Below are 16,521 nucleotides of genomic sequence, written 5' to 3'. Positions count from 1 at the left end.
ATGAATTTAGGTCATTTAGATTACCTGACGTCATGCTAAAAAAAAAAGGCTGAGGTATGTAAATATTCCACTACATCCCTGGTTACCCCTTTACGAGTTCCATCCACACTGTTTAGAGAAAAAAGTCTACAGCCATGCTAGCTGCTCTGTGAGGCTGTACTTAGCAGAATGCTAATGTCAGCATGCTAATATGCTCACAGTGACAGTGCTAACATTCTGATGTTAGCAGGTAACATTTAGCATGTTCCCCACTTTAGCTTTGACATTTGCTACTGTAATTAGCACTAAACACAAAGTACAGCTGAAGCTGATGAGAATGTCATTATTTCCCCATGTATCTGTCAAAAACCAAAGTATTTGACCTGATGATGCCACTAGATGAAGCATCAGGATAACAACCAAAGTACACACAATAAAGACCATGAATGTCAGTATTAAACTTTAGGCAGTCCATCCCAAAGTTAGATATTAGAAGTCCAAACCTAAAATGTCAACCTCAGGATGGTGCTTGAGGAAAGGTCAGCAGATCACCAAAGTCAGTGGGCTTCATCCTCTGGAGACCAGAAATTTCACAGAAACCCATCAGATTGTTGTTGTGATATGTCGGTCTGGACTTAAGTAGTGGACAGGCAAACAGATAGACCAGCCAACATTGCCATTGCTACAGCCACGTTCCTAGCCTGGCTAATAATCTGCTTTGTTTGTGTTTTCTGTTGCGAAATTAGAGTTCAGTCCCAAAATGGGAATGTAAATGAGTATATAAAAAAGAAAAAAAAAAAACAAGAAACACTTTTACAATATAATTACTTGGTTGAGTATAAAACCCATGACAGAATGCCATCAGGCCATTTGATCCTAAATTAACTAATGTTTTGAAGGACGAGGCTACATTGTTTGCAATTTGAATATTGTCAGATAACAACATTGTGTGTAAAAAAGCATTGGCAGTTTCCATTCCTTAACAATGTGGTCACATGAATGGCATAGCTGAAAAAGTTGTATCCTATTTATTCTGATATTGTGCCCTTGAATTATTACCATCCCTTCATTCAATCACTGGATTTTTCAGTTTTGGATGAAAATATTAATCTGGTGCATAACATTTTGGAATAACGGCCTTCCTCCCTCGGCACTCCCTGCATTTTACTGTGTAAGCCCATGTAAGCCCTTATGATAAACACTGTCTCTCGAGGAAATCCCATTTGGCTGCTGTTTAATCTGAATTTTCCAGTGTGTACATTTCAGTGGCAGCAGTGATTATGGTATTCTCTAGGCACGGTATACTGTACAAGCCTTACCTCTGCTGGAAAGTCTTTAAGTACATAGCATGAGAATGAAGCTATAATCACGTTTTCTTGTAGGCTTTCCACCTGTGCAGTAGCAGCTCTGAGCACCTTGTTTGGAAGTTAACAGTGTCTGCCATCATTTAAACTGACTTCAACTCCAGGGTCAGCTTTTTCCACATGGACCCACTCTGCCTTAAAATAGACTGGTGTTTACAGTTGCAGGTTAGCTGCTCATGAATCTAGGTCCCTTAGCAGTTGGCTCTCACACAAACACACACTCGCGAGACACTACTTTATTTGGACGAAGCCAGAGTGTGTGTATTATCTACAAGAGGCAGATCAGTGTCTTGTGTAAATACTGGCTGAATGTAAAAAGATACAAAGTCCCAGTAGTTGTTCATCTGTTTGAAGGAGACAATGCTTTTACCAGCATTTACTTTACACAGCACACTAATATCTGTCATGTAAATATTGGTCACAGCTTTGTGTGGTTTCTGTGTTTTTTTGTGGACACTTTGGTAGCATCTCTGTATATGTGTGTGTGTGTGTGTGTTTCATCATGTGAACCTAGCTGTTTTGTGTTTCCAGGGGCAACCAGAGATATCGGCTCAGCTCTGACCAGGATGTGCATGAGGCATCGCAGCATTGAGGCCAAACTTCGCCAGTTCACCAAGTAAGACACATGTCCGTTTTTGCCTCCTTTCCTTAAGTCTTGAGATGAACCTCATGTGTTTCCATGTAAAGCTGACTTTGTTTTTAGGGTCATGATGAGACAAATACTTTGATTTTGTTAGTTGTTTGGATTCCATTAAGCACTACTGTGCTACTTAATTGACTGTAAATGAATACAACCATTGGCATGCAACACGGGCCACTCTGAAAACCTCTCCAGGAGTCTGTCTTCAACCATTCTTTGCCTTTTCCTTCACTCTCCATACTGTCTAATGACTTTTCCACAGCAAAAGCTATTACATTGATGGTGATGATAATGACAATGGTGATCTATGACCATGGTAATGACAGGAGTCCTCTATCTAAAACCTGTGTGTGTCTGTGTATATGTGCACATGTTCCCATAATTCTGCATTCATGTGTGTGCATTTGTATTACGTATGTATGCATGTGCAGATAGGGAGAAGTGTTCCAGATACTAAAATAGCGAAGTGGAACAACACATGGAGGGAATTTACGTAATGATCTCATTCCAGAAATATAGGTTTGTTATGTTCAGTGGGGCTCGGTGGTCGTTACTGTAGGGTCGCTACTGCTCACAACGCTGACTTTGTCTCTTCTCAAGATACCACACCAGCAGCTAGCGCTCAGAATGTATTATTAATGATCAGAAAATGTATTATAATTATAAACTGTTCCTTCATTTGTCTAGCCTCTTACTCCATTTCTCTCTTTCCCAGTGCTTTGATGGAGAGTCTGATCACTCCTCTCCAAGACAAGATTGAGGACTGGAAGAAGACTGCCAACCAGCTGGACAAGGATCATGCCAAAGGTACAAAAACAGCCCAGTTTATGATGCAAATGCAAGTAACCGAACCATTACTAAGCTCAAGCCCACGCTTTTCTCGCTGAAGTGGCCTTAAATCCTACAACCTTGTGAGACACTGCTCTGAGGCTGAGTGACCACCGAGAAGGTTAGACAAATGAAAGGGGGATTCCTGTTTGATCACTGTGGTTAGATGTATGATATTAAATCCCTTAATTGTCAATTACCAGGAATAATCACTTAAACTAAACTCATATCATATTATCTGTTAAGACTGAACAAAGCACTACATTAAAAAAATTCAAGGTCTGTGTTGGGCATGTTTCTACAGGTACTAGCAGAACAATGAAATACAATCCAATTGGAGGCTTATCAGATGCCAAGACACTGCATAGCTGTTTGTAATACTATGACATAGGATTTTACAGTTGAAAGCAAGTATCTAAGTAGAATCTACTAGGAATGGGTGCTTTGGTAAGTGCATTGCCTTGACAGAGGATTTTGCAAAAGTGAGCCAGGGTCAACTTTTTTTATTCTTTTTGGTGGAGCTCTTTGTGTGATGACAGTTTACCTTTGAATTCATGCTAAAACATATTTACAAAGATAAGAGTCTGTTTGAAATGAATCAAACAGTTTACTATAGTTGTGAAAGCACCCCAAGACTTATTTGTATGTTTTATAATAGACTTTCTCATGCTTTCATGTAAATCTGACTGATTTCAGACCATCTGTACTGATAGCCACAAAACTGAAGATGGTGTTCCGGGCTAATCTGACTCTAATCATCAAAGATCAGCTTTTATCAGTGAGCCCTTGGAAGAGCAGCTTCAGGAAATGTTTTTATTTAAATCAATATTGGAAATACAAGATAGTATGAGTTCACACAGAGGGCCTCACATTCCTGTTACTAAAGCATCTTTGTTCATCCTGTTTCAAGAGTACAAGAGGTCACGCCATGAGATCAAGAAGAAGTCATCTGACACCATGAAACTACAGAAGAAGGCTCGTAAAGGTAACAGTCAGCAGTCGAGCTCAGGCTCTTCTCACATTTGACAGAGCAGGTAGAAGGTCACATTTTAAAAGTCAAATTGTTGTTTTCCAAGGTCGACCAGACATCATTAATTACACTAGTATCAATGGTATGTCTGTGTAGCTCATATGATGTAGCAGTTGATTCATTCAGCTAAACAGATCAGTGTGCATGACTGTTGAAAAAAGTGTTACAGTATTGCAGTGGTCCAAAAAGTCAGGTCTGGGGAGGTCGTAAAGCGGTCCATGGCATCATTAGCAAAATTATGAAGAGCTGTTTTTACTGCAGTTGTACACATGTTTTACCAATTAGAAAATCTGTTAATATTTTCATGATATATGTGATCATATGTCATCTCACCACCTTTAGTAGTGCTAGTGAACGATAACACAACATCAACATCAACGAGATCAAATGTGGATTTATGGTTTGTATTTGATTGGAGTCCATGGTAAAAACATGACAAAACAAGATACCCCATTGATCGGATTAATTCACAACCCACACATACAGAAACTTGACTCATTCTCATGACTCATTCTGAGGTCAAGAACCATTGACTGTACACAGTCTAGGTAAAAAACTGCAGGTTTATATTGCCATCTAGTGGTACTGTAGAGGTGCTCTAGGTGCAGGTCTTTTCTCATTCGTCCTGAAACACTTCACTCAATGATGCAGCAACCAATAATTAGTGTTTTCTTTCCGGAACAGCTCAGCTTCCATTCAGTTGCCAGGCAGATGAATACATGAATGCAAGACATACAAAATGTCTTTAAAGTTTCAAAATGATATATTTTGTAAAAAAAAAATAAAAAAAATGCAACTCTATGAATGCAAATAGAAAGACATGTTATGTCAGAGTGCTTATAATAATTAAATCAAACAATATTATTAACAATAAAAACATTTATTAATACAATATTTGGTAACACTGACAGTGCAGTGAGACAATGCAGTGTCCTTTGCTGTTATGTTCGCAAGTGTCTGGTTAGTTCTGTCAGCGCTGATGCTTGGTGATATTATTTCTGGATTTAGTTTTTGGTTGCAGCAGTGTTATTTTTGCTCTAACCTGTGGCACTGTGGCTGTCTTGTGATGGCTTCTTTATACTAACCTTAACAATGAGTTCTGCTATTTCTGCTTTCTCTCCCCCTTCTTCCCTCTGTCTCCCCTTTTTTCTTCTCTTTTTTTGCTTTCCTTTTGCTGTCTCCCCCTCTCACTGCCACCGTCTCTCTGTCTCTCTCTCTGTCCCTGTGGTATTTGTCTCCCTGTAATAGAGATCCAGGGTAAGTATCAGCCTATCGCTCGCTGCAGCTCTGACGCATCACCTGCCTGCCTCTCTTACTCACATTTCCAACCTTCATCTGCAGAAAACCATACAAGCATGTATGTAGTGAAGGCTAAAACCCAGCTGAACTCGCTTTATCAAACATGGTACAAATTCATATTGAAAGGATTCCCAATGGTCATGGAAATGTCTCTGGGTATATTGTGGTATATTAGAGCAGTGGTTCCACCATGTTGTAAATTTCAATTGATTTTGAACTTTTAGGTTGGTTTGGTCAAGTTTGCATTCTTACTAGCCTTGGCTCAAGCTAGATATTTCAGTCATTTATCCATTACTTTTAGTTATTTCAACCATTTATCCAATACTTTAAGCTAACTATTTGAGCTATTCATTAATTACTTTTAACTATCTGTCCATTACCTTTAGATTTGAACTGCTTAATTAAGATATCTTTAACGATTTATCCATTTATCTAAGTATTTCAACTGTTCCATTACTTTTAGTTATTTTTACCATTTATCTGTTACTTTTATCTATTCCACCATTTATCCAACAGCTGTATATTTCAGCTGTGTATCTGTTACTTTTAGCTAACTATTTCAAGTGTTCATGCATTTACTTTTAGCTATTCCATTTATCCAACCATTAGACTATACATTTCAACTTTTGTTGTTTGTCACTTCTAGCTAACTAGTTCTACTAGTTTTAACTTCTAGCTCTATTTTTAGCTAACGAGTTCAACTGTTTATGAGTTTAGTTTGAGCTATTCCACTATTTATCCAATACCCATACATTTTAACTGTTTATCCAATACTTTTAACAAACACTCTCAGTGGCAACATGTGGTGTTCAAGTGTTACAGCTAAATCAATATGTGTGGATATGTTTTTTTTTTTAATGAAAAAAAACAAAAAAACATATATATATATATATATATATATATATATATATTTTATTTTTTTTTATTTTTTTTTTTAATTAATTGAGCTACTCCAGAATCTTTCCATGTACCCCCTGGCAACAGAAGGACCCCCTGGGACATAAGTATGCCTGGTTGGGAATCACTGTGTTAGAGAATTACTTTACAATGACATTTGACTTCAGACATCATTCTAACTGAGTTTTTATAAGGACAACAGCTGTATATTTGTATATTAATGAAAAAGTAAGTCTCTGAAAATGTAATTATCTTTGAGGCTCATAATCACTAATCATTAATTATTGTATTATAGTTTTTATTTATGATCACTGTAAAATAAATGAAAGGCTTCATCGAGGCATTGTCTCCTGGTGACAGATGAGAGTTCAGCTTCTGTTGTGAGTTTAGCTCTAGAAGTTGAAGTCGTGTAGTAAATCCCGACCATGCATGATGTAATTGAACTTCTTCTTCCTTGACTCCTGCATGACTTCAGTAGCTGGTACTATTAGCTTTGTAGTGACACCGCAGGCTTTACTCGGCTCTCATACTACCCCCTCTGTCTTATCTGTCTTTTATTTTATCTGTTACTGAAGACTTCTCTGTTGCCTTTTTTGCATGCTGTAACACTACAAAGAGTTATTTCAGGTCTTGCTTTCCATTCCTTGCATTTTCATGTTTTTTACGATAACAGTAGATAGGATTCAGATTGTGTGCACCATACTTTTATGCACCTATGTCTTACCTCTTTCAATTACAGCAAGTGAGTTTTAAGACAGAAACACATTATTTATGTTTTGGCTCTGTCTTGCCTTTATCTCGGGTGTGGACTAACACAGTGATAGTGAGGGAGAATTGCACACTCTCACATACTGTGATCAACTTTTTACGCATAAATTTGACACAAAATTTAGTTGACACAAGAGAGACCACAGGAAAGCACCGTCTTTAATTACAGAATGAATGATTTTACCAGTCCCCAAAAGGTGGTACCTGTGATAAAGCTAGACATCTTCAAAGCCAGGCATAGTCGGCCACAACACTGGACGCACCCATTCACCCTGTAGTCACAGCAATGGCTGTAGCTACAGTCATAGCTCGACCTTGCTGAAAAAGATTATCTGAGAAAGATTCAGATGCCTGAGGTTCAATCCTCACATTACTGCATTTCATGCCTCTAAAACAGCTATCTATGTTATTATAATATAATAGTATAACATGCATTTATAGATTCAACATGCAAATGAAAACAAGTACAAAGCCAAAACATCAAACAAAGTGTTGCTGATTACTTTGTCTCACTCAATCTGAGTTATACAATGTATGCCAGTGGTTTGATGGAGCAGTGCATTATGGGAAGCAGAGGTCGGTGGAGAGCCTGCACAAACCACACTGGGTTAATGAGTGATTTTTTTCTACTCCTGTTTACTCCCACACACTTTCATGCACACCCTCCTGCACCTACATCTTTCTTTCCTCTTCTTCATCCACCTCTTTTGATGAAAACCTTCCTTCTATCTATCTTTTCCTTACCTTTCTACAACTACCCTTACTATTCATCTTCTTCCTGGACTTTTTGTTGCACTCTTTTCTTTCTTGTATTTTTTTCTCACCACTATCCTCCCCACCCCAGGGCGAGGGGACCTGCAGCCCCAGCTGGACAGCGCCATGCAGGATGTGACCGACATGTGCCTGTTGATGGAGGAGACAGAGAAGCAGGCAGTGCGCCGCGCCCTGGTGGAGGAGAGGGGTCGCTTCTGCACCTTCATCGGCTTCCTTCAACCAGTCGTGGTGAGGAGAGAGAGGAGATGGGGTGGAAGGGAAAGAGCACTTCCTGTCATTGTTGCACAGTATAACCACAATCTGTGTTGGCTGAGCAGCTCCACTGTGAAAGATTCAGTGCTTTGCTCAAAGACACCATGAGGGAAAGCATGGGTTGTTTGTTTGTATGATGCCAGGAAACAAAAAGTCAGACAAGCAAGGGGCAACACAGTGCTTGATTTCCATTAGGAGGCAACATTTACTATGTGTTACAGGTAATCATGAGTATAACTAAAACTAAATCCTTACATTACATTCAAACATTTATTATAATTTATTAATTACAAGATATGACTGAAAAACTGCTTGTGCTCCATTACTTTCCAGACATATGCAATAAGCGTCAAAATAGCCCAACATCAGATCTTATTTACACTTCATGCAAATCAGATGAACTGCAGCTGGACTCACTTGCATCTGTAGTCCTGGTAACTAACCAGCTAAATTGAAAAATTGCAGTGATCCTGACTGATTTGCAGCAGGCTTAGTAAATATCCCTCATTGTGTGTTTCTTGGTGTTTGTCAGAATGGAGAGATCGCTATGCTGGGAGAGATAACCCACCTGCAGGCCATCATCGATGACCTCACTGTGCTGACAACTGACCCCCACAAACTGCCCCCTGCCAGTGAACAGGTGAAACACACACACACACACACACACACACACACACACACACAGCATGAAGAACACATGCAAAGAAAGAAACACATGCTTAACGAGTTCTCTCTCTATCTCAGGTGATTAAAGATCTGAAGGGGTCAGATTACAGCTGGTCCTATCAGACCCCTCCGTCATCCCCAAGCAGCTCTGGCTCACGCAAGAGCAGCATGTGCAGGTACTCACACACAAATACACACATCTACACACACACAGAGACTTACCCTAACCCTAACCATAACCGCTGACCCCAAAAATAAGCGTTTTACCAACTGGGGACACAGCTTTTGTCCCCGGTTGCACAAGCCATCCCCGATCAACTGGTCTGGTGTGTATCCCTGAAGGTGGTTTAAGTCATACCCACACACACACACACACACACACAAATGCCTGTTCCACAGTGTTCTTTGTAATGATTTATAAGTTGTCTGAGTATCAGAAAGAGGAGCCCTCCCTGATGTTTATGTTACACTGTGATTGTCAGTCCTTCTGTCTGTGTGTCAGTCCATCATAACTGTTTGTTCAGTCATCTTCAGTTTAGTGGAAAACTCCAAATAAATGAACCACAGCTTTCAGACAGAGAAATGTTCCGTTGAATCTTGATTTTTCTTTATGAACAGCTAAACTTTCACATGCTTGTCCTTGATAATTGATAAAGAATTTTAGCATTTATATTAAATATGATTAGCTTCACTTCAAAACACTAGAGGAGTGATGTTATACACAATCTCTGTCCTCTTAACTGTAAATGCATACAGTACTTGAATTCAAAATCTTTAAATAACAACATGAATACTGCCAGAAGAATGAAACATAAAATAGATTTCTGTGGTTCTTTGTCTTAAAATTTAACTTGGTGTATGAGTGTGTGAACCGGTCTCTGTCAGTGTGTGCATGTAGTAGCAGTCGCCCTTGAGGTGAAGCTCTAAAGCATGCAAGTTCACAGCCATTTGCCTGCAGTGTTTAGTGTTTGTTTGTGTGTGTGTGTGTGTGTGTGTGTGTGTGTGTGTGTATGTGTGTGTATGCACGTGTGTGCCCTGGATCCTCATAAGCTTACACACTCTCTGTTTACCTCCCCCTCCTCCCCCCTTTTCTCTCCCACCCTTTTCCCTCACCACCACCATTCTTTTCTGTTCTTGTCTCTTTTTCCACTGCACATCTATCTCGTCTTTTTGTATCTTGTTTGTGTGCACTTGTGTGATTTGCCCTCTTTCTCTCATGCGGGGTGTTTCGTTACCTCCTTTCCCTTCATTTTCGGGGACTCTGCTTTTAACTGTGTGTGACTTTAATGCATCATCGCATCGCGGGCTTTCACTAACCTGACTGACCAACAACTTGCTGTGAATTATTCCTGAACTCCAACTCATCATGTAAACCAATCATAAAATCTTCCAATGCATCTTCCAATCATCTAATTGCCATATCCTCCAATAACCCACCTCTTATATCTTACATATTCCCCCTAAATAAAACCACATCCCTGTAATCATGCTCTCTCTTCCAAAAAACTGTCCTGACTCCACATCGGCAAATATCACCCTCATCCTCCATTTCCTCCCCTAATACTCCTCACCCCTTCATCATCCCGCCTCCCTCCTGCTCTTCTGCACCTTCCCCTCCTTGCAGCAGCGTCAACAGCGCCCACAGTAGCGCCTCCCGTTCGTCAGGGGGAGGCGGTAGTGGTGGCATTGGTGGCGGTGGTGGAGGCTCTCTGCCCCACTCACCGACCTCCTCCTCCTCCTCCTCCTCCTATCGCTACCGCAGCAGCTTGCCACACCAGCCTCCGCCACCAGGGGGCATCGCGGCCCACCGCCTCAGCAGCGTCTCCTCTCACGATTCAGGCTTCGTCTCCCAGGATGCAAACATCTACTCCAAGCCCCCCTCACCCATGCCCTCGGACATCACCAGCCAGGTATGCACATACTTATGTACACAAATAAAAAGTTATTCAGGCTTAAATTGTTGTTATTGGACTCCCTCCAGACCTCTGAAGTGTCAAGAAATCAACGTTTGATTTTAGAGTGTTTGAAATTGGCTTTTTGGCAAATTTACTCTGAATATTGATCAAAATCATCTCACTCAACTGGCATTTCTTAGCTTGTTTGGGGGAAATAAGATACATTTACAGTTTACACACACACACACACACACACACACACACACACACACACACACACACACACACAGTAATGCTCATATGAACACATAAATTGATTTGTTGTTATTTTTCTCTGTGTTTATGTATTAAAGGGAAACTTCTGTGTTTTTCAACCTGGATCCTATTGTCCCATCTTTTTGTATCAAAGTGACTAATGGGGACAACAATTTTTTAAAATTGGTCCAGTATTGAGTGAGAGCACTTCAGCCAGCAGCCAAGAAGCAGGCTTTCGCTTGATCCAATCTGTTTGTTATTGTGTCTAACCAAGTCTAGCTCAAGGAGAAGTCTCATTCTGAAATCTCACAAGAGTTGACTTGTTACCGAAATCAGCTGAATATTTAACAATGACAGAGTTGGAGAGAGGAGTGGAGAGAGGAAATTGGAGTGGCAAACTAATCTTGCTTATTTAAGTAACATGACTCTTGATCAAGATTGCCAAACCAAAGTTTTGTGTTTCTCTCTGTGTATTTCTACTGTAGAAGTCATCCAGCTCAGCATCATCAGAGGCCTCAGAAACATGCCAGTCAGTCAGTGAATGCAGCTCCCCCACCACTGTAAGTATTCTTACTCATATAATGCACACTGTAAAGCACAGAAACTAAATATGAGTTAAAAGCAGTTTAAGTGGTGCAACTTGAAAACAACAAATAGACAAATACATTTTGTTATCAAGCTTAAAAATGTTTAATTACATAAGACGGAAATAAGTAGTGAATACATACTGAATTAAATACTGAGTTGTAATTTGATCACCCTTTTTTCAATGTTCAATGTTAAATTTAAATGTTAAAAAATTCTGGAGTCTGGAGCCACTTATTTAGAGCTACATGAGACAGTTTCATCAACCCGAAACGGCAGCAAGAGGTAGCTGTGTGAAATTAAAGCTTGTTTATTCGCTTTCTGGGCAAGAGCTAGAAGAGAGGATCGATATCAATCTCATGTCTGAACGCTAAATATGAACACAGCCAGGAGCCAGATAACTTAGCATGAAGACTGGAAACAGGGTGTAACAGCTAGCCTGGCTCTGTCTAAAGGTCACAAAAACCATCTACCAGCACTGCTAAATCTCAATAACTAACATGGTATACATGTATCTCATATTTAATCTGTACAAACACCAATGTGTACATTTCTCAGCCGGGTGACGTAACTTTCAGGAGTTTCCGCTGGTCGCCTCTCACATTTACCTAGACGACCCTGACGACAAGATTTCAGGAAGTTTGTGCTCCTGTTCAAGAAATAGTTTGGTACATAATCCTCTGTAAAACCACAACTTGAAGTTTTAACACTTCGATCTTTGTATAGTTTGTCTCATCTACCTGAAATTGGTCTCGTAGTGATTTCAGAAATCCATTAAAACAGCTTGTTACATTTTCTCCATAATGCATCATGTTAACATGTATATTGATTAAATTTTCTAACATAACTTTATTCAACAGCTTATTACTGTTTTGGGTTTTTTTTTTATTTTTCCAATACTGTTTTCTGACGGCAGTGACAAACAAAAACAAAACTTCAATTCAGGTAAAATGGAACTATTCTGTGCAGCAGCTGTGTTGCTATAGAATCATTAAAAGAAAGAAGTACGAAGCACATGCTGTTTGAAATAATGAGTTACATTCATTAAGGTAGCAGGAGCTTTGTGTTAAGAGTTTAATGGATTTTTGAAAACAGTGGGAGATTTTGACTTCTGGATGTTGAGGCAAACCTGAATCTGAACAGAGTAATAGCTCCCCAACAACTCCTACTCTTAATACATTTAGCTCTTTTTGAGGGGGGTAAATGGATTCTCCAGCAGAGAAAGCTTTTCAAACAACATCAAATCAAACACCATCAACTTATTTTACAACAAAACTATGAAGAAAAATACACATCAGACATTAGGTGTTGGTCTATTAATGTATCCCAGTGTTTTCAAAATAAAAAACAAATAGTTACTTGCAGAAATTAGACTCAAAGGGCTCTACTTTTGTGCAAAATCTTATCTTCTTGAGGCACAGTTGGATGTTTTTTACTCACCTGTTACCCTCTGTGTGTTACAGTGGGAGGAGAGGGGCAGTAGAGTATAGCAATCCGGTGGCAAATTACAGTTTTGGTTTTAATATTCACAGCGTTTGCATCCTCACCAGCTAATACTTTCTACTCAGATCAGGTCAACAGCAAATTATACACAGAACCTCTGAATTCTGTGCTGCTTCTGTCACTTTAATTGATAGAAGCACACCCACATAAAGCTCTCGAAAATCACAGATTCATTTACTACTTATGTTTGAGAGCTTGTCTCTTTCCTGTTTGTCATGCATTCTTCAATCAGAAGGCACATCTGTTTATGGGGGAAAAATACAATTCCAATAATGCTCATGAGGCAAAGTGTCTGATTTTAACCAGCATCTGTTATCCACAAGAGCTTGCAAGTATGACTGCCTTTCCTTTCAATTGATTAACTCCCCTTGCAGCCATCTGAAGGCAGCATGCAAGTGATCCATCTCTAAACATTGTCAGTATGGAGTCCATGTCCCACATCCTCTGGTTCCCTTGATTAAATCTTTCACAACCACAAGGTTGTTGCCAAGCAATCACACAAACTTCTGTGCTTGTAAGCAAATCAAACTTGTTAGTTGTATCTCAATATTTTTATTCTAATTATCAGGATCATTTGAGAAGATTAAGTTTTCAGGATATACTGGACACACATACACACACACAATTTGATGAAAACTCAATCAATTAAAACTTCTCTCTCCTCTTCATCACCGAAATCCCTCAGAACAGTGTCAACAGGTTGTATCTCTGTGTCCTCACCAAACAACATCGAACAACTGGGGCAACAACCGAATGCGCTGGAGACAAAAGTAGAGCCGATAAACAGCATGACACAGTAGAGAAAGTCATGGCGTGTGTAGAAACAACACACACACACACACACAAAACAAAAAAAACATGCAGAATTATTCGTGGATCATTACAGAAATGGTCAGTATATGTAACCATTTAAGTTTTAAACTGATTATGTCTTCATTCCCAGTGTGACAGTAGCAACATGATTGCATTTACGTACTGCCAAATCTAACTGAATTCAATCTTATTCAGAAAGCACAACTGGGTGTGTTTTACACCTGCAACAAATCTAGAAAAGTGCACTGCTACTTCCTCACCACACACTGTGCATGGCACACTTGACTGCACTTTGCTCCCTGCATTTTGATTCATAAAAGTAGCACCCAAAAGGTTGCTGGTCCCATTCCCAGCATCACCAGTATTAACCTGTGGACCTCTGGGACCGTCAGTCCCAGATGCTTCCTACTGTAAAAAGAAAAACCCAAAAAACTCTGATGATGAAGCATAAACCTCACATTTGTTTTTGAATGTGGAATTTCAAATGCATGTCTGGGGCTGCTTTAACACATCCCATGACCACTCTAACATAAACATATGAAGTAGCTGTTAAAAGTAGGCTTGCTAGACTTCACTGACCTTAGACTTAGTACACTTAGTTTGCATATAGAGTCATTTTGATGCATGGACAGCAGTGACTAATTGTGTTTTGGAGGTCTTCTCTATTGTCAAATCTCCTGCTGATTTCTTCCAGCTCTTCTGTTTCACACTGAGGGCCTGGCTTGTGTATATTGATGTGTTTGGCCCAGTGGTCCTTAACCAGAGCCAGCTACCTCTCTCTCTCTCTCTCTCTCTTTCTTTCTCTCTCTCAGTCTGTCTGTGTCTTTTTCTTTCTCTCATAATGTGACTATGTCTCTTGTCCCACAGTTTGGCTCGTCCTTCGCTACCTTCCGCCCCGCTCTCTCTCACTCTGGCTCCACCAGGCCTCTCTCTGTCATTCTTCCTGTTACTGTGTCCCCATCCTATAACCGCCCCTCTGGATCCAGCTCCTCCTCTCCCACATCAAAGGTTCCTATCTGGAAGGTTTGTTCTCCATTCGCTTCCATTCCTTCAGTTGCCCGTTTTCTTCTGTTGCTGTTTAATACGTTTCATTTTCTTTATGTTAAGTTCATGCTTAGGGTTTATTTTCTTTTCATTTTTATCACCTGAGTAACTCATTCATAACCACATTGCTTTGCCTCCTTAAAATGCTCATCCCCACCTGCTGTGTGTGCATGAATCTTTTTTTCTTTATTTTTGGCCTCACCTGTCTCACTCACTGGTTTTGCAATCTACCGACTGGAGATTGGCCAAAACTGAGCAGGGTGCGGAGAGCTGACCAATCAAACTCATCAACAATAGCACACTCAAACCCAAAAAAAGGCCCCTGCCCACACACACCCACGCACACACATTCTTCCAAGCACCCAGACACAATCCACCCATACAGACCCCCTCTCTCTGCACTCAGATGAAGGGCTTCAAACTGCTGGATAGTGGACAAGTCTATTGCGCTAACCCTACCCACTACTTCCTGTTTATTAATTGCACTCACCTCTTCAGGATTGGTCCAAAGCAGGTCAGTATGAGCAGCCAGTGGCTGCAGCAGCAGTTCAGAGGAGAAAGGAACCTCTCGACAGGCTGAGGGAGAACGAGGCATCACCAAGCTCCCAGGGCTACGCTGGACCATCACACGCTGATGACGGGCAGAGGCCCAGGATGAATCCGGCTACCATCGCTGCCAAGGTAATGTGGGATAACGTTGAGAAGCGAGATGAGTATAAACTTACAGAAACACAGTCCAGTGATTCAACTTTTTTCAGAAAAATCCCCTAATTTTCTTTGTCATGTCACTGTTTTCATTTGAGGAAAAGACAATACAAAATAACAACAACCTACCCAGTATGGAGCAAATGTGTTTTGCCATTGGCAGTATGGTATGAGCCAAATTTGGAGATATTTGGTTTTGGTTTCTAAGTTTTACATAATAGACTAAACTTTACTTGTGCATTTATGTTTCTCCTGGTCTCTACATGACCAGCATTATCCTGCATTTTTGCAATTTCAAAAATTATTAAATATATCTTATATATATATATATATCAGAAAAAGGACAGAGCATTGAGTGCATTCGTTGGAACAAAATCATTTAGTTTAGATTTAATTGAGAATTTATTAGGACAACCATAAAGAAGTTTCAGCAGACTTGTAGTAGTAGACATTATTTTTTATTTTACCTTGGATAGAATAATGATCTTTATATTTGTTTGTTTTTATATAATTAGAAACTGAGAATTATTAACATATTTACTGGCTGTGCTGATGTACTAAACAATTTGTGTCATTAGTAGTGGGAGTAATTGGAGTCTTTATTGAATATTTGAACTCCTCAGCATGGAGAGGAGATTTCTCCAGCAGCCAGTGACCTGGCCATGGTGCTGACCAGAGGACTAAGTATGGAGCAGCAGAAAAGCAGCAGAGACTCCCTGCAGTACTCCAGTGGCTACAGCACAGAGACCACAACCCCGTCCTGCTCTGAGGACACAATCCCTTCACAAGGTGAAACATTTCTCTTCTTCTGCTGTAGTTTTTAATCTTGTTCAGTCAAGGGAGCCCAAATTCATAAATGCTTCCTTGCCAAGAACCTAGCCACACTCATCTACTTGTATCTTGTAAAATCTCAGAAAAAACACTTTTCAAGCGGTATTATGACCATTTTAAATTGGAAATGTTCATATTAACCAGCTCTGCAGCATTTTGACTTCATAACTTTCCCCTAAAACCCCAGTCTTTAAAATGTAGTGTGCCAAAATCAAATGGAGAGGAGTTCATTTAATCACGCTGGCAGCAAGTTCATGGCGGGTGTATTCTGACAGTGTCTTGAGATGGGAATACAAAGATGAAATTGAACAATATTGTTCCTCTGCAAAAATGCTGGCTGATCAAATAATGCATTTTTCCCTTTGTTAATCCAGTTATGTTACCACATTACAT

The 16,521-nt window shown here is 39.9% G+C and overlaps 1 protein-coding gene across 3 annotated transcripts in view; it reads left to right on the top strand.

The window, feature by feature from the left end:
- Positions 1-16,521, top strand: part of LOC121896885 (protein MTSS 2-like) — a 77,889-nt gene that overhangs the window by 51,383 nt on the left and 9,985 nt on the right. The window contains exons 4-14 of one of the 3 annotated variants that reach the window (XM_042410966.1): positions 1,875-1,959; positions 2,699-2,790; positions 3,722-3,796; positions 5,090-5,098; positions 7,650-7,807; positions 8,364-8,471; positions 8,576-8,673; positions 10,260-10,407; positions 11,133-11,207; positions 15,091-15,273; positions 15,921-16,086. In XM_042410966.1, the coding sequence (XP_042266900.1) occupies positions 1,875-1,959; positions 2,699-2,790; positions 3,722-3,796; positions 5,090-5,098; positions 7,650-7,807; positions 8,364-8,471; positions 8,576-8,673; positions 10,260-10,407; positions 11,133-11,207; positions 15,091-15,273; positions 15,921-16,086 (1,197 nt within the window). Of the gene's footprint in view, positions 1-1,874; positions 1,960-2,698; positions 2,791-3,721; positions 3,797-5,089; positions 5,099-7,649; positions 7,808-8,363; positions 8,472-8,575; positions 8,674-10,121; positions 10,408-11,132; positions 11,208-15,090; positions 15,274-15,920; positions 16,087-16,521 lie in introns of all 3 variants that reach the window. The other 2 variants (XM_042410953.1, XM_042410959.1) reach the window with 2 other exon arrangements.

This window comes from Thunnus maccoyii, chromosome 1 (assembly GCF_910596095.1).
Source record: "Thunnus maccoyii chromosome 1, fThuMac1.1, whole genome shotgun sequence".
NCBI classification, from domain to species: domain Eukaryota; kingdom Metazoa; phylum Chordata; class Actinopteri; order Scombriformes; family Scombridae; genus Thunnus; species Thunnus maccoyii.
The sequence above is the reverse complement of the archived record's forward strand: the minus strand, read 5'-3'. Positions and strand labels throughout refer to the sequence as shown.